The following is a 24,408-nucleotide window of genomic DNA, read 5'->3' on the forward strand; positions in this document are numbered from 1 at the left end:
TCTCTCTTTCTGCCTACCTCTCTGCCTACTTGTGATCTCTGTCTGTCCAATAAATAAATAAAATCTTAAAAAAAAATGACAAAGTAGAAACCATGAGTAAAGATTATCTATCAGGATTATTTTTTGTGGAATAAAGAAGAAACATTAAAATTGTGTACTGGAAGAGGAGAAATTTTTTTGGAAGAGTTGTTTATTTGTTTATTTTAGTATTTCTCAGCAGGTGAGGTCTTGAATTTGAGAAGGGTAATTTGATATTATGTGACTTCCCTCATATTGTAAATTACTCAGGATTGCTGCTGCCTCTCTCCCCATTACATCACACTAGTGCTCACTAGTTATTTTAATAACCAAAATATCCCCGTCCACATTTCCAAATGCCTTTGGGGCAATGGTACTGGTCCTATTAGAGAGCACAGCATAGCTTTCCCCCAATAGGTGTTTTTTTTCTCTCTCAACATTTTATTATGACAAATTTCAAATATGAAAGCTGAAATAGTACAATAAACATTTGAATACCCACTAGCTAGATTCAGATTTTTTTTCTATACACACCTTTTTTTTTTATTAAGTTCAATTAACCAATAAATAGTACATCATTAGTTTTTGAGGTAGTGTTCAATGATTCATTAGTTGTGTTATAACACTCAGTGCTCATCAGATCACGTGCCCTCCTTAATGCCCATCATCTATCATTTGCATTGACATGGATGGAACTGGAGGGTGTTACACCAAGTGAAATAAGTCAAGGAAAGAAAGGCAATTATCATATAGTTTCACTAATGTGTGGAATATAAGGGATAAAACAGAGGACCACAGGGGAAGGGAGAGAAATGGGAAGAAGTCAGAGAGGGAGACAAATCATGAGAGACTTTGGACTCTGGGAAACAATTGAGGGTTGCAGAAGGGAGTGGGTAGGAGAATGGGGTAACTGGGTGATAGATTCAGATTTTATTGACATCTTGTCATATTTGTTTTATCGTCTTATGTATGTGTGTTTGTATTTATTTTTTTATTTTGCTGAACCATTTGAAATGAAGTTGTCAACATATGACACTTTATATATACATGCATCTCCTTAAATTAAGGACTAGTTCTAAAATCACAACGTTATTACCACATCTTAGAACACAAAAAAACAAAAGCAAAAAAATTCTTTAACATCAATCTAAAACCCAATTTACATTCAAATTTTTTCAATAATATGTTAAAACTTTTTTTCCAAACCAGAACCTAATTAAAATTTACATGTTTAGTTTGGTTGTTTTGCTTTTCAGTTTCTTTCAATCTAAAACATCCCCTTTTTTATATTTTCTACAACATTAACATTTTTAAGAGACCAGGTCAATTATCCTGTAAACTACCCTACATTTGGGTTTTTCTTATTAAATGTTCTTTAGTCCCTTCATAACATTTGATCTAAAAGACTGAGTTTGACTGAAGCTATTAATTTTTGGCAAAAATATAGCACAGATAATGCTAGGGCCCATAACAGAGCCTCTTCTACTGTTCATGGTACTATGTTTGATCATGGAATTGCATTATTGCCCACTATAAGCTGTTAATTGTAGGGAATATGTGTGTACATTGTTATAACTTTAGCACTACATGGAATTTGATACATGGCAGTTGCTCATAAATATCTGCTGAATAAGCCAAATAAATGAATGATATAAACTGAGTTTAAGGGATAACTAGCAAAATAGAGGGAGTAGGGCTCTGACACATGAGTTCTGGAATAGATGGTTATAAATCTAACTGTAGAAAGAAATTATTCAGCATTTATTTACTCTGTTTATTTTAAACCTTATGTTTTATAACATGTAATTTTCTGCTCATGCTTATTATTATGCAAGTGTTCAGAAACATATCCTGATGTCATTTGCTGGTGAAAAGTGCAATAGTTATGAGATATTGCCTTTGGGGGAAAGTTCTCACTTTGTGTAATAAAGTGTCTTGGAGAAATAAAATATTATTAACAAACTTGAAATTTTTTTCTGATGATCTTAGTCACTTACTATCAATAATATCATTTCCAGGTAGGGGTCTTTGTTGCCAGCACAGAAATTGATTCTCACTTTAAAAAAAATTAATTGATTAATTAATTGAGAGGATATGGGTAGTTCCCAAAATTGAAAGAAAAAAAAAGCTAAAAAACCAAGGAAAGTATGAATACCCAACTTTTGTAGCAACATGGGCGGGACTGGAAGAGATTATGCTGAGTGAAATAAATCAGAGATAAGCAGAGAGACTCAATTACCATATGGTTTCATTTACTTGTGGAGCATAAGGAATAACATGGAAGACATTGGGAGATGGAGAGGAGAAGTGAGTGGGGGGGGGAATTGAAGGGGGAGACAAACTATGAGAGACTGTGGACTCTGAGAAACAAACTTGAGGGTTTTGGAGGGGAGATGGCTAAGGGGTTGGGTGAGCCTGATGGTTGGCATTATAGAGGGCATATATTGCATGGAGCACTGGGAGTGGTGCATAAACAATGAATTTTGGAACACTGAAAAAAATTAAATTTAATTTAAAAAAAAAACAATGTAAGTAATGACAAGAATACCAGGATAGTCTCTTTAGGGTACCATCATCTGGACATATAAATTTTGTCTGCTAAATGATGAGGAGAGCTAATCTGATTGGTTTATACTGAGCTATGTCATTTTTCTGTTTGTTATTTGTTAGCTGTCCTCTGAACACTTTTCTTTTCTTTTTTTCTTTTTCTTTCTTTTTTCTTTTTCTTTTTTTTTTTTTTCATCTGAACACTTTTTAACTGGGGACAATTCCTGAGTCTTGTTGGGAGAAAAGACCATGACACCCACTACAGAAGTTACATGAGGCTAGACATTCTCTTTTCTGATTCTTTGGCAGTTAAGTTTTGACCACTGAGACTAGGCTTAACCAATAGGGCATGTATCCAAAGTGCTTTTAATATAAAGAAAATTTTGGAAAGCTGAAGGAAAAGTTCATGATATTTCTCAGCAGTGCTGGGGGAAGGGCAAGGAAACATTATCTGTGAAGGGCAAGATGATAGTTTAGAAATTACATGAACATATGATCTCTTCCCCATATTCATCTTTATTTGCTTAAAATCCTCTAAAGATATAAAAAACCATTCTTAGCTTGCTGGCAAGAATGCTGTAGTTATTTATCTGAAGGCCTGAATAGGGTTGGAAGATCTGCTTTCAAGAAGGCTCATTCACCTGGCTGGAGGCTTCAGTTCTTCACTATGTGGGCCTCTCCATAAAGTTGCCTGTGTCTTCACACATGGCAACCTGAGTCTCATGGGGTGAGTGATCCTAAAGAGTGAGAGAGCAACCAACCAGAACTGAAGCCACAGTGTCTTCTATCACATAATCTTGGAAGTGACAGGTCATCACTTCCCCTGTATGATATTGGTCACACAGAACAACACAGGGACAATGTGGAAGCACTACACAGAGTATGGATACCATGAGGTGGAGATCACTGGGGTCCCTCTTGGAGACTGATTATTACAATTGTTATAATACTTAATGTCTGGTGGTGGGGTTACCAATAATACCATTCTATTAGAGTTTTCTTATAGTACAATCTTAAACTATACTTGTTACAACCTGCCTTAAATTTGTCCTTGCTCACTTTTGGGTTTCATTCTCCAGGCTTCCCACTAATTCTGGAAGCATTCAACATCTTTTCCATAAATACATTTTCTTCTTATGGAAGTATGGTGGGGAGACTTCTAAGATGGCACCCAGGATTCTTGTCTTTAGTGTACACACCACATATAACCCATTCACCTTGAGTGTCAGGAGAAACTGAATATGATGGATTTCACTCTTATGATTAGGTTATATATATAATGAAAGTGAAGGATGTAAATAATATCCCAAACCAGCTGATTTTTAGTTAATCAAAAGCAGATTTTCTTGCTGGTGGAAATGTAGAATTGTAGAAATGTTATGGAGTACAGTATGATTGTTCCTCAAAAATTTAATATAGAATTACCATATGACCGAGCAATTCCACTTCTGAGTTTGTACTCAAAGAATTTAAAAAGCATAGGCATGAAAATATATTTGTACACTTATGTTTATAGCAGTATTATTCACCGCAGTTAAAAAGTCAAAATATCCCAAGTGTCCACTGAAAGGTGAATAAATAAAATATGACATACAGGTATGTACACACACACACACACACACACACACACACACACATAGAGGAATATTATTCAGCCTTAAAAAGAAAAATGAGACACATGCTACAACATAGATTAACTTTAAGAACATCATGCTAAGTGAAATAAACCAGTCACAGAAGGACAAATACTGTACGATTCTTCTCATATGAAGTATGTAAAGTAGTCAAATTCATAGAGAGTGTGAGAAGAATGATGATTTCCCGAGGCTGAAGGGTGGAAAAATGAAGTTATTCTTTAGTTGGTACAGAGTTTCAGTTTTTCAAGATGAAAAAACTTCTAGAGGTTGGATGGTTATGATCATTGCACGCTATGTGAATGTATTTAATGCCACTTTACACTTAAAATAGTAAAAACTAGTTTATGTATAATTTAACACAATTCACACCTTTTAATTTTAAATTTAAAATGTAAAAAAACAAATTTAAAGATTATCCTGAGTGGGCCTAAATAGAGAAAGCTCTTAAAAGAGGGACTGGGCCTTTCCTGGAGAGAAAGTCTCCTACTGGCTTGAACACCATGTTGTATGCTGCCTATGGAAGAGGCCACATGGCAAGGACCAGAGAGAAGCCTCTAGAAGCTGGTAGCAGTCTCTGGCTAATAGTCAGAAAGAAATGTGAGAGGCAGAGTGGGGGTTTGGGAGGTAGGGAAGGAAAAAAGTGAAACAAGATGGGATCAGGAGGGAGACAAACCATAAGAGACTCTTAATCTCACAAAACAAACTGAGGGTTGCTGGGGGGATGGTTTTTTGGAGAGGGTGGTTGGGTTATGGACATTGGGGAGCGTATGTGGATATGGTAAGTGCTATGAAGTATGTAAGCCTGATGATTCACAGACCTATACCCCTGGGGCAAATAATATATTATATGTTAATGAAAATAATTAATAAGAAAATAGGGACCTCAGATCTACAACTACAAGGAATCGAATGCTGTCAACTACCAGAGACCCTGGAAAAGGATCCTTAGTGGAGGATATAGCTGACCCTAAATTGATTATAGCCTTTTGAAAAACCCTGAGCAGATGATCCAGCTAAAATATGTCAGACTCCTGACCAACAGAAATTATGACTTAAAAATTTGTATTTTCGGTAAGTATTCAGGGGTGAGAAGTAAGACAGCAGAGGAGTAGCAGACTGAAATGACATCAGATCCCAGGAGTTCAGCTAGAGAGGTATCAAACCATTCTGAACACCTACAAACTCAGGAGGAGACAGACAAGAAGAAGAGCAGCAGTTCTAGGAACAGAAAATCGGCCACTTTCTGAAAGGTAGGATTTGTGGAGAAGTGAATCCGAAGCAAGGGGATGAAAGACTTGGCTCCCGGCAAGCAGCAGAGCAACGGAGCACAAAATCAGAACATTTAGAATTCGGCTCCACTGAAGAACATTGCTCTAGAGGCTAAGCAAGGGTGGAGCTTAAGGGACAGCACACTGTCCCTTAAAGGGTGTCCCCTTTAAGGGACAGTGTGGTCTCAGGACCCACGGGTCACTGAATGATCAGGGGTGTCTGAGTATAACAGAGCTGCCAAGTATCCGAGCAGGGAAGCTGGCTGCAGAGACGCAGCCAAAGAGTGAGCTCTCAGCTCAGGGTTCCTTAAGCCATGATCCAAGGCACAGTCAGGCCTCTGCAGGGACCCCACAAGTGGCAGATCCGAGAATACTTACCTTCCTGCTCTGGAAGAAGCAGTGCAGCAGAAATCTGCTGGGGTTTTAGACTCCAAACAGGGCTGTGCCCAGAAATAAAAATGCTTGTTCACAGGCCAGGTGAGCACAGAACACTGCCGGAGACAAGGGAGACAGGAGTCATTGACCGCTTTGCTCTGAAGATGCACTAAGAATGGGGCCTCAAGCTCTTGGCGCCTCTGGGCCGGAGATTGAGAGGCCGCCATTTTCATTCCCGTCCTCCAAAGCTCTAGGGAAAGCTTTCAGGGAACAAAAACTCCAAAAGCGAATGCCAGCAGATTACTTGGCCCGGTCCCTGGGAAGGGTAGGCAATTCCACCTCAGGCATTACCTTGATCCCAAACCCAAACAAATACCCCACCAAAAAGGAGAATACCCTTGATGACCACAGATGTGAAAATTCTCACCAAAATACTAGCTAACAGGATCCAACGGTACATTAAAAGGATTATTCACCATGACCAAGTGGGATTTATTCCTGGGCTTCAAGGTTGGTTCAACATCCACAAATCAATCAATGTGATACAATACATTAATAAAAGAAAGGGCAAGAACCATATGATACTCTCAATAGATGCCGAAAAAAGCATTTGACAAAGTACAGCATCCTTTCTTGATCAAAACTCTTCAAACTGTAGGGATAGAGGGCACATACCTCAATATCATCAATGCCATCTATAAAAAGCCCACAGTGAATGTCATTCTCAATGGAGGAAAAACTGAGAGCTTTTACCTTAATGTCAGGAACATGGCAGGGATGTCCACTATCACCAATGCTATTCAACATAGTACTAGAAGTCCCAGCCCCAACAATCAGACAACAAAAAGAAATAACAGGAATCTGAATCATCAAAGAAGAAGTCAAACTCTCCCTCTTTACACATGATGTGATACTTTATCTGGAAAACCCAAAAGACTCCACTCCAAAACTGCTGGAACTCATACAGGAATTAAGTAAGTGTCAGGATATAAAATCAGTGCACAGAAATCACCATACAAGCAAGACACTATACACTATACACCAACAAGCAAGACGGAAGAAAGAGAAATTAAGGAGTTGATCCCATTTACAATTGCACCGCAAAACATAAGATACCCAGGAAAAAACCTAACCAAAGAGACAAAGAATCTGTATTCATAAAACTATAAAGTACTCATAAAAGCGATTGAGGAAGACACAAGGAAATGGAAAAATGTTTCATGCTCACGGATTGGAAGAACAAATATTGTTAAAATGTCTTGCTACCTAAAGCAATCTACATATTTAATACAATCCCTACCAAAATACCACCAGTTTTTTTTTTTCAATGAAATGGAACAAATAATCCTAAAATTTGTATGGAACAAGAAAATACCCTGAATATCCAGGGAAATGCTGAAAAAGAAAACCAAAGTTGGTGGCATCACAATTCCAAACTTCAAGCTCTATTACAAAGCTGTCATCATCAAGACAGTATGGTCCTGGCACAAAAACAGACACATAGATCAATGGAACAGAATAGAGAGCCCAGAAATAGATCCTCAACTCTATGGTCAACTAATCTTCAACAAAGCAGGAAAGAATGTCCAATGGAAAAAAGACAAACTGAGGGTTGCTGTGGGGAGGGGGGATATGGAGAGGGTGGTTGGGTTATGGACATTGGGGAGGGTATGTGCTATGGTGAGTGCTGTGAATGTGTAAGCCTGACAATTCACAGACCTGTACCCCTGGGGCAAAAATACATTATATGTTAATTAAAATAATTAATGCAAATAAATAAAAATTGGGGGTTTTTTATGTCATTAATTTGTTGGGTTTTTTGTTTATTTGTTTATTTGGTAAAATGGTGCATAGCAATAGAGAACTAATAGAAATAGGTAGTATCAGCCTGTTACTTACAATCAAGAATGCTGTTTCATGCATCCACTCTTGGCCAGGGGACCTTGATGGATAATCCCAGGACTCTGTGCCATGAAATAAGCAATACTTCTTTCTTTCCCAGGAAAAGCTATGCATTACTATTAACAAAAGGGGGAAGGCAGACCAGAATGGTGAAATTTTTAAAATTAAAAAAAAAAGATGTTCACTACACCATGTATGTGTGTATGTATATTTGTGTATATACTTAATTTAGAAGAAGTCAACTGATTTTCTACATATTATTTTATATCTAATTGTCCTCCAGTTTTTTAGTATTAATTTTTAACTACAAGACTCCACTGTCTTAAGAGCAGTGTTCCAAGTCTTCACTGATTGATCTTATGTTATGATGGTGGGGTAGAAATATATTTTTTTCTATAAGTTCCAAGGTCATTTAGTCTAGCCAGACTACTCAACTAAAGCATAATTGGGGGCAAGCCAGTATGACATGCCTAATGTTCAAAGATGCAATCAGAATGGACAAAGGGACAAAGGAAGAAAGTAGCAAGACACACAGTTCTCACCATTCCATTAACTTCCCTCTACAACTCCATTCAAATTCACCTACCCAATAGGAAAAAAAAAAAAAAAAAAAGGAACTGTCCATTCTGATCTAAATATATGAGGGTTTGGGTGTCTTATCATTGCACTGATGATTTTTCATTCTTTGAGAATTTTCTTTTAAAATGAGACAGGTCATATTTTAAGCCTTAATTAGCCAAGATCTTAATTCTCAGCTTGTGTCAAGTATTGATTAAATCTGCTAATAGCAAGAATGAGTCACAGGATAAATACTTGAAGAGGAGAGAAATGTTTCACAGATAAATTAAGCCTTCTTCACATTTTATCTAGGGCTATCTGAGCTACTCTGAATAATTCTGTGTGACCCTTTGACAAATCCTTCCATCATCCCCACCATTTTTATGGTAAATATGTCCCCTTTTCATATATAAGATCTTCTGTGATAAGGTTACTATTTTCCCAGCTTTGGATCTTGTTATGACTTTCTTGATGTTTCGTGTTCTGGTACTATTAATCTGTCCCTTTTTCCGCCTTTATGCATGTAAAATCCCCAATCCTTACCCCACATCACCCACCTCCTTCTCACACACACATCATGTTTGTGCCTAAACAATTTCTATCTTCTTTGAGGATGAATTACCTTCTCAAAGATTTCCCTGATAGGTTATGCCTATCTGTCCCTCCCCTCAGCCCACTAAAGTACACACTTCAATGCTTCCAGAGTATATACTGCTTTCTCTCTATCCCTTCCCTACCCTATAGGATGATATATACACATAGTGCTTATAACAGGACAATAGAAACTTAGTAAATTCTGTGTAAATATTAGCTCTCATCATATTAAAATTACCTGTTTCAATATCAGTTTCTTCCACTAATGTGTAAACCCCTTAATCTAAAAAAGACAATATCTTATTCTTTTCCTTTAAATTAGTTCTTAGATTATTGGAAGTGATCGGGGAATGCTCACTGAAATGTAATATAGTAAGGAACTATTATTTATTGAGCCCTATGTCAAGTAAGATTTCTAAAATAGTACCAAAGAGATAACCCTGCTTTAATCCCTTGGAAGCTATAAATATGATGGGATATCATCCCTGTGATTAGGCTTTGTTATATGGTTAGTTGACCTTAAAATAAGGAGATTGGCTCATTTCAGCAGCTTTTAAAAGCAGACACCTCTCTCAGATTTGTGGCAGAAGGGGAAGTCAGAGACAGAGGAAGCAAAGCATGAGAGCCAGCACCGTGGCTGCTTTTGAAGATGGAAGGGACCAAGCCTAAGAAACAGAAGCCTCTAGGAGCTGAGAATGATTCCTTATCTACTGCCAGCAGAGAAATGGGACCTCAGTCCTGCAACTGCAACTTGTATGGTGTCCCCACAGCCTCCAGATAAAAGTCCAGCTCAGCTGACACCTTGTTTTCGGCCTTGTAATACCCTGAGCATAGAACCCAGCTGAACCCACTTGGACTTCTGATCTGCAGAACTACGAGATAATAAATGGGTATTGTTATAAGTTGTTACATGTGTCATAATTTCTTACAGCACCAATAGAAAATGAGGTCCATGTGAACTATATGCAGAACTCCTTACACAAGTATTGGGACTGATTCTCACTTAAAGATTCCTCCTTTTTTCTAATTTTCTATAAAGAACTTAATTTCAACCTTAATACCTGGGAAATCTATATTGGTCTTTCTTGGTGGTCTTTCACCTCTACTAGGGTGTCAGATTTCTGAGATGACAGTATACAGTGCTACTGTGGTTATTAGTCATGTTTGCACACTACTTAATACTGGCCCGCACAATCTCTTCAGGTAGCTTCTTGACATTCAGGTCCCAGCTAGCGGTAGGTTTACTGTCAAACTTCAGGACCTCTCACTTGAATGGGTCCCTTCTAAGGCCCTATACTTAATTATTTGAAATTGTCCATTTTTTTTTCTTAAAAAGGAATCACCAAATTGTATAATGCAAAGCACCACAAAACCAGGAGAGTCCCTCAGCTTGGAACTTTCCTGATTAATTAAAGTAATCCCTTCTTCCCTACCCCACAAATTCCCCCCAACTGCCGGAAACTTCAGACATTGTCTTTTAGTTTCTCTCTCATCTGCATTTTTTCCTTTACTATACTCAACAATGTGTGAATTTATTTATTTTTGTAAAATGTTTTCATTTTCTGTCCCTATCCAGTAGAAAGTAAACTTATTGAAGGCAGGCATCTTATTTATTTATTCCTGTATCCCCAGAACCTAGAATAACAATTGACTGATCAACTTCGGGTCTACCAAACTGCTACTGCCTTAGTCTATTGGGGCTGCTATAACAATATACTATAAACTGGGCAGCTGAGAAACAATGAACATTTATTTCTCACAGTTCTGGAGGCTGTACCTTAAGACTGTATCTTAGGTTGAGGTCCAAGAGGATTCAGTGTCTGGTGAGAGCTCCCCTCCTGGTTCATATATGGTCACCTTTTCACTGTGCCCTCACTAGGAGAAAGGGACAAGGGAGCTTTCTGGGCCCTCAGAGAGCACAAATGGGCACAAGTGACCTAACCAGTTCCCGAAGGCCTTACCTCCTAATACCAGAACCTTGGAGGGTAAGATTTCAACAGATAAATGGGTGGGGGGAGCACAGATATTCAGACCATAACACTTGCCAAGTTTGGGGCATAGCTATGTTTGGCGAAGGAGATTCCCTGGCATAGGTTCTGGCCTCTCTAGTGCAGCCATTCAGCCATTCCCTCACAGATCCTGTCACATTCCAGGGACATTTCCAGGGATCAGGTAACAGATCCTCACTGCTCTAGAGACCCACCAACATCTTTCTCATTCTTTTAGCCTAGGCATCACTTTATAATTCTCAGTGAGGTCCTTTTTTCCCATGACAGTACCCAAAGGTAGATTGGGAAGACTGCTCTGCTTGGTTCCCCCTTCTCCACCCCAAATGAAACTAATAATTCATGATACTATGAATTAACAGTGTTCTAGTGAAGATAAAATTCAGAAAAATGTTTCTGTTCATATTGATCTACAATACTATGTAAATGTGGCTTCCATAAATCTCATAGCTACCTGGCACACTACTTCCAACCAGATTACTAGTCTTAAAGTCTTTTAAATAGTAATCTGGGGGTGGCCGTTTCAAGCTAGGAAGGAAAGTGTTTTGAAAGCAACTTCTGCTTTTTTCCCCTGACACAAACAACCCCTGAGGCGAGGAAGAAGAGTGCTATCAGCTTAAATGAGGAAAGAAAAACAGGCAAATACAAGAAAAGAAACAAAAATCTCAATTTTTTCTTGCAAACATTATTCATCTAATCCGAAAACCACATCAAGTTGATACATTATTTCCACCCCCCCCCAACTGAGCATTGTGATTACCAGTGATGCTGTGTCTGTTGTTGTCACTGCATGTCCACTCTCACTAGTATTCTGCTATGAATGTTTTTTTGTTTGTTTTTTGAACTCTGGTTTCTGGAGGAATTTAGAAGCTTTTGCTATGATGTGAGTTGAAGCATATTTGAATAAATCCCTCAGATAAAACCTAGTGCTCCAAGATGGAGCCCATAAATATAAACTCTCCTTTCAGATGTTGGAGCAGAATTTAGTGGCTCTTGTAATTTCGTTGCTACGGAGGTGACACTTAGCTGTGAAGTTCCTGTCATGTTTTCTCCTGGAGCTCATAGATACTCTCATATAAATTGGCCTGCCTTGACACCTGGAGGTGGGTGTGTCATGAAGGCCCTTCTTGTAATCCTCACAAAATTAATTATAATTATTATTATACATGGTAATTAAAGCCAGCCACTGTTCCCCAAAGTGTGAGACATGTAGACTGGTAGTACACGAAGTAATCTTAGATGGATGGGATGTTCAAATGTCAGTGAAGCACTTAGCAAAAAGGCTATTCTCTTTTCAATACACTTTAATCTTTACGATCATATTATGTAGAAAAATAACAGGTTGATGCTAATATTCCCAACACTTACCAATCTTCCTGTTTTAACAAATTGAGAGGAGGCCATGGGCTGGGAACCTAGGCAGGTAACCTAACTAGTATAACATTTTGTTTTCATTGCATTTGCTTTTAAGGTCTTCTTTTATTTATGTCAGTTGGAAATGTTTTTCACTTACAAAAGTGACATGTTTCCTTTAAAGTAAATCTATTTTCAAAAATAAAGCTAAGTTTTTTTAAAAAAAAGGTTAAAGGAAACATTTTAATAGTATTTGTGGTTTCTGGATCAGGCAAAAATCATGACAAAGTTTGGGGAACACTAAATTGAGAAATTCATTTGAATGGCCATGTGATGTTCTGACACTGACCATGATACAGGTTGTAAGTCATGTGCAATGGAGGCAAGTCATCATTTTTTTAGCTCTATTTCTGTACTTAAAATTGTTGCCAGACATTCATCTGATTGCCTATTTATGGGCACCAGAGCAACTTCATGAGAATATCAGCCACAAGTAAATGTCTGAGGTTACGTTCTTGGGATGAAGCCAGATGTGACGGAGCATTTACCCTGAAGAGTTAAAAGCAAGATGACTTTCAGAGTAGTAAGCCATTGGGTCCGGGGAGTGAGGCTAACTTTTTAACCCAGCGTCAAGGCAAGGGATTAGATGCTATGACCTAGGAATCATGGTTGATCTAAAAGTATAGAGTCTGAAGCAACTTAGGGTGATTCGGGGTTGGTCCCAGTCAACATCTTACGATGCTAGAAGATTGTAAACTTTCCTTTAGGTTCCTAAAAACAACATTTGGAAGGATTGTTATATAGTAGAAGAGAGTCTAGACCATGTGTAGAGTATAGGCGATGATAGCAAACTGCCTTGTTGACTATTCTATTCTCAACTGTATAAAAGTAAATTAGATTCTCAGATTTGAATTAGGGATGAGAACTTAAATGTATGACTTTACTTATCAATATCTTACATACACTTTGTACCAAAATATATTTCCAGCTGTATAATAAAAGTTAACATGGAAAAAGATTCACTGAACAGAAAGTTGGTTTATAGAAAACTTTAGCATCCTAGATTATATTAGTGATACATACCTTCAGTATTATGAAGGTTGTGAAGGCTCGGAAAGTAATGAGCTATAATTAAGCAAAGAAACCATGTAGATCTCAAGAGTTTTTAACTATTTTATTTTTCTTTTAAGATTTATTTATCTATTTTGAGAGAGAGAGAAAGAGAGAGAGAGAGTGTGCAGCAGGAGCTGAAGGAGAATCTTCAAGCAGACTTTCTGCTGAGTGCAAAGCCCTAAGTGGGGCTTGATCTCAGGATCCATGAGATCATGACCTTAGCTGAAACCAAGAGTCAGATGCTTAACTGACTGAGCCACCCTTAATTATTTTCTTTAATAATTAAGATTAACTTCTTTTGACATGTAAAAAAGCATTTTACTATCTGGCAATTCACCAGTCTTTTACTGAACAAAAGGCTAATTCTGAAATTTTTATTTTTGCTTGGGCTGACTTTAAAATTTTCCTTTTCTTGTTCTATGTTCACATATCACAATATAATCGAATATATTTTCAAGTTTAGATTCATTCATAAGTAAAAAAATAAACAAATCTCCACATTGTATAGGTTAGTACTAAGTTAAGGCCATACACACACAAGCTTTTGTGCCTTTGTTACTATATTCTCTAGTTGTTTTTCTTTTTATTTGTCGAAGTGAGGGGTGGGGAAGAATGAGAGCACAAATTAGGGGGAGCAGCAGGCAGAGGGTAAAGCAGACTCCTGACTGAGCAAGGAGCCCAACACAGATCTCAATCCCAGGACCCTGGGGTCATGACCTGAGCAGAAGGCAGATGCCCAAACGACAGAGCCACCCAAGCGTCCCTCTCTAGTTGTTTTTCTAATAATAAACTTGACTATAAGTGTAGTATCATATTATTGCTGGACTCTTTACGTAATGGTACATCAGAGAGAGAGAACAGAAAAATATCTAAGCTTCATGTGTGTAAGCATTTAAAATAATCATTTAATTAAAAATTCTTCAAGTTTATCATAATTAACAAATACGTTAATGGTTAGTAGGAATATCTGTGGTATAATTAGGCTTTTAAAAACATACAGGGGTCCCTGGGGGGCTCAGTCATTAAGTATCTGCCTTCAGCTCAGGTCATGATCCCAGGGTCCTGGGATAGAGCCCCACATCCGGCTCCCTGCTCAGCGGGAAGCCTGCTCCTTCCTCTCCCACTCCCCCTGCTTGTATTCCCTCTTTCACTATCTCTCTGTCAAATAAATAAATAAAATCTTAAAAAAAAAATCAAAACTTATTCTTGGGGGCACCTACCTAGCTCAGAGGGCTGACCATGTGACTCTTGGTCTTGGTGTTGTTGAGTTCAAGCCCATGCTGGGTATAGAGATTACTTAAAAATAAAAATAAAATCTTGAAAAAATATATTCCCTCTTGACAACTTCCTGCATGTAATTAAGACCCCAACATGACTGATGATTTGTTGCAGCAAAGGAAACCAGTAACAAATATAGTTTAATTTTTATTTTGTATTTTCCTTTCTTCTGCTTAAAGTTTGAAGTTCACTCAGCTACTAAGGTATTATGAAATGATTAGCTTTCTGTTGTTTTTTAAATAAGAAGTTTTTCCTCTTCTAGAATTAGCCACAGGACTTCAGTATTAATTCAATAATACGTTTAAAAAAAAATCCTCCTTATAAGGCAAAGCAGGGGGCAGTTTAAGACTGCTTCCAAAGAGATTAACATGGAACTTGCTGTCCATTGGAGCTGGGGAAGGAAAGCTAAACTCAAAGAAATTTGCATACAGTAGCCCAGGTGGGTTTTTGTTTTTGACTGGTAAACTTTGGTAACTGATACTTAGCTATTTATGGTTTATTAATAAACTATTATTTTATTAATTCTACATTTTGAAATACTTGAATCAGAAACAGCATATTTCCCATCAAACTCTTGTCCACATGAAAACTTGAGATACCAATCTTTATTTCAGAGCTACCAAATAGACCATAACATTCTTGGGAAATAGTAAGGATACGTTTGTCAGTTTTTCTAGGTAGACAGAAGGGCTGGCAAGGCAGTTCTCAGATTCCACTCCTTTATTATAAGAACGGATTCTGGAGCTCTTAAAGTGAATAGATATTTTATATTTTAGCCCTAACAGTTCTTCAGCTCCTAACACCATCATTATTCAAAGGTCTGATATTACCATTGGTGCATTTTATGCATATTACACTCACTTCCTATTTCTACAATATTTCCAGAGAAAATATTTTTATCCTAGTTTGAGTTCTATTATTATCCTAGTTTCTGCATTCCAGAAAATTCAGTCTTACAGGCAGGTGGGTTCCTACTTGCATTTTACTCAAATATTCTATTTCTCAGTATGATAGGCTGCAGTGTATTCTACTGGAGGATAAGAAAAGCTGTTATTTACTGCTGCATCCCCAACATCTAGAACAATGCCTGCCTGACCCAGTACAGGTGCACAACATTTGCTGAAAAAATCCTAATCCTGCTGCTGAGTAAAATTAGTTAATTAGATCTTTGGGGAATCAGTCTAGATGATAGACTTTTAACAGTTAAGAGTAATGACTTGTCTTACTTTTAGCTCCAAATATTCTACAAACATATAGTGGATTAAAACAATGGAGTGTTTAAAAAATGTATCAGTTGGTGAAGACTGCCAATAGATGGCTTGAAAGACTTCAGCTATTGTTACAAGTCGTGTGTGTGGTGTCAAACAAGACAAAAAGATTTAAAAAAAAACCAAACAAACCTTTTTTTAAATGATTATAATGACTTAGAAAGTCTTTTTTTTTTTTTTTTTTTCCAGTCACGTAACTTCAAAAGGTGATTTAAATAACTCATTACGGTCAATGGATCACCAGTGCCTGGAACAACGACCGGCTCATAGTAAATATTCAATAAATACCAACTGAATTAATTGCGTAATATTAACATTCCTTTGAACCCTAGAAGCAGCTGGGTCTTTACCCATCCTTAGAAAGCGATGGGGCAGGAACCAGAAATCCCTTAAAAGGTTACGACCAGTAACGAGGCTGAGCTAAGCTCATTGGTAATACAAGGCAGGCTTAGAGCACCGAAGAAAGGGTGAGAGGACCCGAAATACAGAGAAACAACAAAACAAAGCAACAAAAAAACAAGCATAAGAGGAAAGACGTTTCGGCAGTGAAGGTTGGCAGGAAGCCGCCGCAATCAACCGCAGGTCAACCCTTGTTATGAGGCGGTCACCTATGACTGAGATCTGGGTAACTGCCAGCAGAGCCCTCGGCTACAGAGACCCCACTTTTGAGAGCTTCTAAGCAATACTGACAAGCCCAAGTTTATCCGAGTTCCCCAGAAAATCGCAAGCGCCGAATTTCACGACCTATCCTCCATTCCATCCCTATAACGCAGCCAATAGGAAAATCCTCCGCCCTGAGCGAACTACTCTGCAGAGCTCAGACAGCCCCGGAGGCGGGTCGGCCCGGTAGAGTCGCGGTACCGCCCGACTGCTGGCCTCCGGAACCCCAGGAGCCCTCAGCCAAGCGGCGGAACCTCCCTTCCCTGTCTCCGCCCTTCCAGGTAGGTCCCAGCCCCCAGCAGCCCGGGCGGCCTGGACCACACCCGCTTCCCTCCGGTGGCCCGACCGCCCCCGCCGCAGTTCGCGGGAGCGCTCTTCCTGGGGCGGGCACAGGACTAGGACGCATGCGCAGTGGCCGAAGGGCGCCTCCCTGTCCGGATCTCGCGAAGTTACGTTAGATTGGCCGCCGGTGACGGGTGGCTGGGCCGGGGGCGGGAGGGCTTCTGGGGTAGGAAGGGAGGTCCGCTTGGCCGGGCGCGCCGCCCCAGTGCTCTGTGGGATACTGGAAGTCTGGAGCGTCTCCTCCCGGTTCCCAGCCCTCCTCTGGCCCGCACTCATAGAAACAGTCACACACCCCCTGCCTCCCCTCTCTTCCCTCTCCGCCTCCCCCTTCCCCCCCTCGCGATAAGAAGACCCGGCGGCAGGAGAGGGGATGAAGATGGCGGACGCGAAGCAGAAGCGGAACGAGCAGCTGAAGCGCTGGATCGGCTCCGAGACGGACCTCGAGCCTCCCGTGGTGAAGCGCCAGAAGACCAAGGTGAAGTTCGACGATGGCGCCGTCTTCCTGGCTGCTTGCTCCAGCGGCGACACAGACGAGGTCCTCAAGCTGCTGCACCGCGGCGCCGACATCAATTACGCCAATGTGGACGGACTCACTGCCCTGCACCAGGTCTGTGCACCCTACCGCCGGGTCTCCGGACTCTGCGGGTTCTCGTCGGCCTCCTGCTGGGGCCTGTTCTCCACCCTCGGCCTCTAGAGGCTGGGGGCGGCGGGAGACTCCCTGCTGCGGGGTGAGGGGGCGGCTTCCCGCGAGGGAGGGGGAAGAGAACTGGTGGAGGGAGGGCTTCTGGCTTGAGGCCCCCTTCAGACTAGTTGATGTTGGTGTTAGGAACCGGGTGATTTCCGGGGCAGAGGAAAAAGGGACTGTGATCGGCTTGGGGCGCCAGGGCCATTTGTGAACGTGTGTCTGGGATTCGGGGTCGAGACGGGGTGGGGTGTATTGGGGTTGTACCTGGGCCCGGTGTCAGTGATATACTTGGACGACGAGGGATGCTAAAGAAAACGACCCACGAGGGGCATTAGGGACACTTGAACAGATGGACGTCTTTGGCTTGTAGGTGGGCATTGAATTTACTGTAGTTTTTAGGGCTTGATTACAAATGATGATGATAATAATAGTAATCAGGAGCCCTAAGCCGAGTGTCTGAGCGGATGATTTCCTGTTTTCTCCTTTATTACGCTTGGCCATTGGGGAGGGGGAAAATGGGGTGTAATTAGCTGATCTGCTCCGGATGAAAGGGAGGGGATGGAGATGGGTAAGGTAAGGAAGTGCTCAAAAGGGCTTACCCACCGCCGGACCCAAAGGTACTGAAGTGTCTTTGGGAGAAGAGGTTGCCGCAGTGTCAGAGATCCTCGAGCCCCACGTCTTGGGGTGTGCACTGGGGTTAGAAAGAGAAGAATAAACACTGGGCACGCTTTTCAGAGCCGATTACCAAGCTCCGATTTTCCGTTTGGGGGTGATAAAAAAGAAAGCTGTTCACAAACTTTTCTCAAAATGGATGCTTTGTACATGTTAAAGTTTTATAGTAGCCTGATTGGGATCGCTCAGTGTTAGCCAAATAAGGAGAAACTATTGGCAATCCAGAGATAATGTTGCTTTGCCTTTAACAGGCCAAAAGCAACACAACCACGTAGAGTTCTGCATAAAAAGCAATCTTTGAGTGATGGTAATAGGTGACAAGACATAGACTCTTTTTATTTTCTTACTGGGCAATTTGGAATTACTTAGAATCTGACTTAATAGCAATAGCTTCCCCTTAAAATGAAAAGATTTGTAAACTAGCTCAACGTTACCTTGGTTGTATGTGGAAGATCATAGCTGTATTTTATTTAAGACTGTTACAAAAACTTGTTACAGAGGTTGAAACTTAAGGCTCTGTATTTTATGAATATTGCCTTGCTGCCTTTTTAAAAGGTGTGTGGTGGCATTTTCCTTTTACTGCTTCCTGTTTGGTGAATGATGACCGTTTTAAGTTTTATTTAATTGAATTCTCATATCAAACTTGGCTTATAGCCTTTGTTTACAAAGTTGACTGGATGGATTGAAATGACTGACAAATTGCTCGACAAATCTGGAATTCAGAATGTGGCACCCAGTAAAAATATAGCGCGGTCTGTAGTTCTTTTTCTGTTCCATAAATTTGGAGTCTTTAATGTATAGCATACTTTTTATTTGGCTGAGGTTTATTTTAAAGCATAGCAAACTCTAGATTCTAAAAACATGGTATAGAGAATGAAAGAAACTTTTGGCACTAAAAATGGTAATGTAGTTATGTAAGATGAAGGATCTTTTAAGTGCAATTTGCACGATTTAGTATGGAATTCTGAAAGACACAGTTATTGTATGCTAAGGTCAGGGTACAATTGGATAATGGTTTACATCAATATATTTTATTAAAATTGTCAGATAGAAATTTAAAGTTATCACACTCGTGGAGGAACCCAATTGTATTGGCTTGGGGAAAGAGGAAATTTTCTAATGCTTATATTAATGTAATACTGGCCTAGGTGGGAAGAGAAAATACATGTAACAGACTTTTTAAGTTTGTTTCCCCCCCCCCCCCTCAGTTTGGACATGTTGCAAGAATTAGTTGACTTATCAATGTTTTCCTGATTAACTGAATTCAGTAGTTTGACAACACACAGGTATAGCCTTTATTGCGTATTTTGTTTTACCTGACAAGCTTTTAAGCAAAAGTTTATGCATAATCATTTGCATAATATCTTTTTGTAATTTATCTGCACATTCCTTAAGTCCCTGAAGCTACAGTCTTTAAAATACCAAGTACTAAAATTTTTATCATGTTTTCTTCACTCATTTCTTTTTTATCAACTCGTACTTTTTCCCCTGTTGCGACTTTGAGAACAAGGAGTTCGTTTTGGGCAAATTCAGGACGACAGATAGTGAAAGGTGGTAAATAAAACTTGTTTAAAAGGAATCTCAAGAAAATTTTAACCTTTTAAGAAATCTCTCGAATGCTGCTTGTTTTAAGTACTTAAATTATAAAACCTAAAATTGACCCACTGGTTTAATAGCCTTTGAATAGTGTTTTTTTAATTAACTTCTCAAAAAAGCGTGTAATACCTAAAATGTTTTTGCTAGATTATTGATTAGTCTTTGGGAATATTCACTTATCTTTTTGGTTTTAATCAGGCATCTTAAATTTCACTGTCAGGAGAAGTTTTAGAAACTTTACAAGCCATAACTACACTTAATCTCATATTGTACTTCCATTTTTAATGTAAGCAGCTTATATTTAAAAGTTTATTGGTTGAATGTGCCCTCTCATTAGAAATTACAAAAGCTACTTAATTTTTAGCTGTTCTTTTTGTATAGAAATATGTCATCCATGTTGGAGAAAAAGCAGTGTTCTTGTCAAATTTCCTGTCTTGGTCTTTGGAGTAGCCTCCCTCTCCTGCTGACTCCCATAGCTAGAAAACAATGCTGAACGGTATTGAAGCTGAAATAAACTTCATTTTCTGGAACTGAGGTCTAGAGTAGATTTTCACTTTAATTGGTGGGCATTAATCACTTCTGATTTTATAGGTACCTGGTTGAGTTTTCTGCCTTGTGATCTATATCTGTATTTCAGTATACATTATAAATATTTTAGAAGAGTAATAGAGGTTTCTGTAGAATGCTTTGTTGCTGATTACTGCTGATACTGGTGTGCATAATGCAGGACTGAGATTTCTTCCAACAATGTTGAGTTTAACCTTCGATTTTACCTTAAAATCTTATCTACTTACTCTGTGCCAGTAACTATCAAGTTGATTTCCAGTTCTCACATTTCTGCAGAGCTCCAGTCCCTCATTTCCATTTTTCTAGTGCTGATGTATTGATGTAGAATGAAATATTAATTCACTATGTTGTGATTTTATATTTAAAAATGTGTATTTAAGTAGTAAGATAGTAAATAGAGGTTCACTGCCTCTGCCATAGAGTAGCAATTACTGCATTTACATTTAGCTTTGTGATTTCTTCAAAGGATTCTTACTCAAACATGGATTTTCATAGTTAGCATTCAGTTTTATACTCTTTTATCAGGTAACATTAGTTTAGATACATATGTATGTTTAATTTTATTTCCTTAGACTTCACCTGTATCCTTTTTTCAGTCTGAGTATTTTAAGTTGTTAGTTTTACATCAATGTTAGGAATTTCTTTGAATTCAACCTGAAATAAAACTTAAATCTTTCTTCACCAAGCCTACTCTTCTCATTGATAGCTCTGAATCTTTTAATGATGTCATTAATCTCTGGATCAAGTTTTAAACATCTCAGTTATTGTTTAGTCATCCCCTTGTCTACATATATCCAATCAATCTTCACAATTGCCTTTTCATCAGTTCTTTTCCTGGCTACTCTCATTATCAACCTAGTTTATACCTTTATTACTTTATCCCTGGAGTACAGTAATATGTTAACTGCTTTCTCTGCCTCTGTTCTGTTTCTGGTCCAATCCAGCATTCATATTGCTCTAAAAATAATTTTTTTTAACAATAGCACTTTCAATGTGTCACTCCTTTCCTTAAATTTAGTGTTTCATCATTTAGCTTATAACTGATGTATCTCCATTGCATTGTTTTTTACTCTTTACATTTCTATTTTCATGCCAATGGTTATGCTCTTTCTGCCACTAGACTATCCTCCCTCCCTTCTTTGCCAGTCAAATCTTAGTTATTCTTCAGAGTTCAGTGGAATTGCCAGCCAGTAGGGATCTTTCTGTTCTTTGAATTCGAATAAGAATATGGCACTGGAGAAGGACTCTCTTCTCTGGGGTGCTCACTGTATCTTATATTTAGCCTCTCTGCTGCTATTGAAACGCTTCTATTGAATACTGTTTGTTTTTAAGTTTGTCTTTCCTGATAGAGTATAAGGACCCAATTTTCTACATGTCGTATTTCCAGAGTCGGGCACATATTAGGTGCTCACTAAAGATTTTATTGACGTGTGTCTTTTACCTATTATTACAAGTACAAAGTTTTATTGTTCTTACACATAGTGGAACTTAGGTGTTCATAAAACAAATGAAAATCTTTGTTGTGGATCTTCTGTGTAGATTTGTTTAAATATCTTGAGCTTTTAAAAAGTTCTTAATGTTAATCTTCTTCCTTTTAAAAAACCCTAAACCAGTTTAAATCCTAGTAATATGTTAAAAAAATACTTATTTGAGACATTAATTAATTTGCCAGCTTCTTTATAAGAGTCTGAACTAGGTCCTATACAGGAATACCAAGTAGAATTAGATCCATGTTCTATGCTATCATAATTTTAAAATAAAGTTTCCTTTTACTTTTCAATAGAGACAGACTTGCAGATAAGTTTAGTATTCAATCCTTTTGCTCTTAAAATACAACTTTTATCAACTTTAAGGGCGCCATTTGAAGCTTCTTTGTAAAAATATGTGGCTCCCTTCTTGACAGTAAAAGGAATACTTTTGTGCAGTCTTTTCTTAAGGGCTTAATCTTCTCAGCCAAGCTGTTTTCACTGAATCGTAATCTGAAATGTAACTCTCTTTAAAAGTATTCTAATAAGGCTACTTAAAGTGTTTTCCAACCAAAAGGAAGAGAGATTGGAGTGGTTGATATTGAGTCTCTTGTTAGAAAATAATGTAATTGCTATATATGAGAAATCTGTTTAAAAGTGAATATAGAGTTTATTGTTTATTTTTTCGGGGGTGAGGGATGTTAAGATCTTAGAAGAATCTAATCACTTATAAATAATAACAGCAATAGCTGTTTAAAAGAGCATGTAGTATAAATTACTCTCTCTACATGATTTTTTTAATTAGGAAGACTGTAACATATTGATGCTGATGGCTCTTAAAACTTTTTATTGAAATCATCCTAAATCTATTAAAAGGAAAAAAACCCACCTAAACAAACAAAACTTCTAACCCCTCTAAACTGGCCCCTCACTTCCTGCAAATAAATGGACAACCCTATCCATATATGGGATGTGCTGGTTTAGGGCACTAGTGCCCACAGTTCTCTGTTACAATGTCTTCTCTGCAGTTGCTGCCTTTGTGCTTCCTGGCAACAGTTTTGTGGTCTGACTTTGAAGTGTCATAACCAAGACCATCTTTCATGTGCTTCAGCTAGTGTGATTGCAAGCTGTGACTGAGCATATTCTAGTATAATCAGGTAGAAGCACTAGATGGCATAGAAGAAATTTGTTACCACATTTTACAAGTACTGTTCACATAAGAAAAGAACTTTTGCTTAAAAAAAAAGAAAAAAGAAAAAAAAAGTCTAGCAGCGCCTGGCTGGCTGAGTTGGTGGACCATGCGATTTGATTTCGGGATTGTAAATTCAAGCCCTTGTTGGGTGTAGAGATTACTTAAAAATAAAATATGTTTTTTTAAAAAAAGAGTCTTGTTAGGTGATTTTCTTTTAAGATGACTAGAAAGATTACTTTTATGGGGGATGGAGAGTATAGAAAATTATTTTGTTACTGCTTTAACATTACTTCTTGAGGGTTCCTGATTCCCTTTCTGCCTGAAAAATATTTCCATTTTCACCCCCACTTTTCTTATGAAAGTTTATGGGGTTCCATAATCATGTTGGAAAGATGGAGTACTGTATACCAAAAGGTATACATCTTTGAAAGATGGAAGACCTTGGGTATTAGCCATGACTTACTAGTGTTTTATTGAGAAGTGGAATTGGCTGGTGAACATTTGCTGGGGACTTGGTATATGTGGAACACTGTGGTACATGCTTTTACAACCAGTATCTCATTTAATTCTCACAGCATCCCTTCTTTCTTGCTCAAGATTGCCATGATAATAAATAACAGAGCTGGGTTCTAACATGTATGTTTTTCTGAGTCCAAAGCCCAAACTTAAGACCATGCTAGATTTCTTCTTTTAAGTCTGAAGAAGTATTCTTAAATCTTCTAGTCATTATGATTGATTATTAGTAGTTAGAGATTTCTCAGTTAATCAGCTGAATTAAATGAATCAAATGAATTAACTGGAATCAAATGAATCACACACTGCACACACACACACAATATCACACAATATCACACAATTTTTTCTCATCTACTTTTGTTTTAGCTAGCTAACCCCCTTATGAACTTTATTTGTTCGTATAGTAGTACTATATCTAAATTAACCTCAGAATCTAGCCTAAAGTTTAGGAACTGCCAAGATTGTTTTTGACTGGTCATTTTGTGCAGAATATTTGATCAAGTGCTTTGGGAAGTTGCAAGGAAGTTACAAAAGCAACAAAAACTCCTTTTTTGGAGACATAGAGTTTAGTCTTTAAATGTCTCTATTTTCCTTTATCCTAAAAATAATTTATATTGTTGCTTTAGGCATTTTTATGTATGCATTTACTGTACATGCTTTGTTTATATATACCACTTTTAATGAAAAGAGATAAGTTATAGGAAAACTCATATCAGGACAAAATAAAAGAAAAAACAACCATGAGTTTGTTACTACCATTTAATCTGAATTTTACTTCCTGAACAGTGATTATTA

General features: G+C 38.3%; 2 protein-coding genes across 5 annotated transcripts in view; one reads left to right on the plus strand and one right to left on the minus strand.

The window, feature by feature from the left end:
• Window positions 1-5,957, minus strand: part of OTOGL (otogelin like) — a gene marked incomplete at its 5' end in the record, with an annotated part of 379,802 nt that extends 373,845 nt beyond the window's left edge. The window contains one exon of the mRNA XM_082742761.1: window positions 5,849-5,957. The remainder of the gene's footprint in view (window positions 1-5,848) is intronic.
• An 11,026-nt stretch (window positions 5,958-16,983) lies between these two features.
• The window catches only part of PPP1R12A (protein phosphatase 1 regulatory subunit 12A), a 141,915-nt gene continuing 134,490 nt past the window's right edge, over window positions 16,984-24,408 (plus strand). For 2 of the 4 annotated variants that reach the window (XM_082742788.1, XM_082742791.1), the window contains exon 1: window positions 16,984-17,526. In XM_082742788.1, coding sequence (XP_082598914.1) covers window positions 17,290-17,526 — 237 coding nt within the window. In that variant the 5' untranslated portion in view covers window positions 16,984-17,289. The remainder of the gene's footprint in view (window positions 17,527-24,408) is intronic. The other 2 variants (XM_082742790.1, XM_082742789.1) reach the window with 2 other exon arrangements.

The sequence above is a fragment of the Mustela nivalis genome, assembly GCF_964662115.1.
Source record: "Mustela nivalis genome assembly, chromosome: 7".
Taxonomy (NCBI): domain Eukaryota; kingdom Metazoa; phylum Chordata; class Mammalia; order Carnivora; family Mustelidae; genus Mustela; species Mustela nivalis.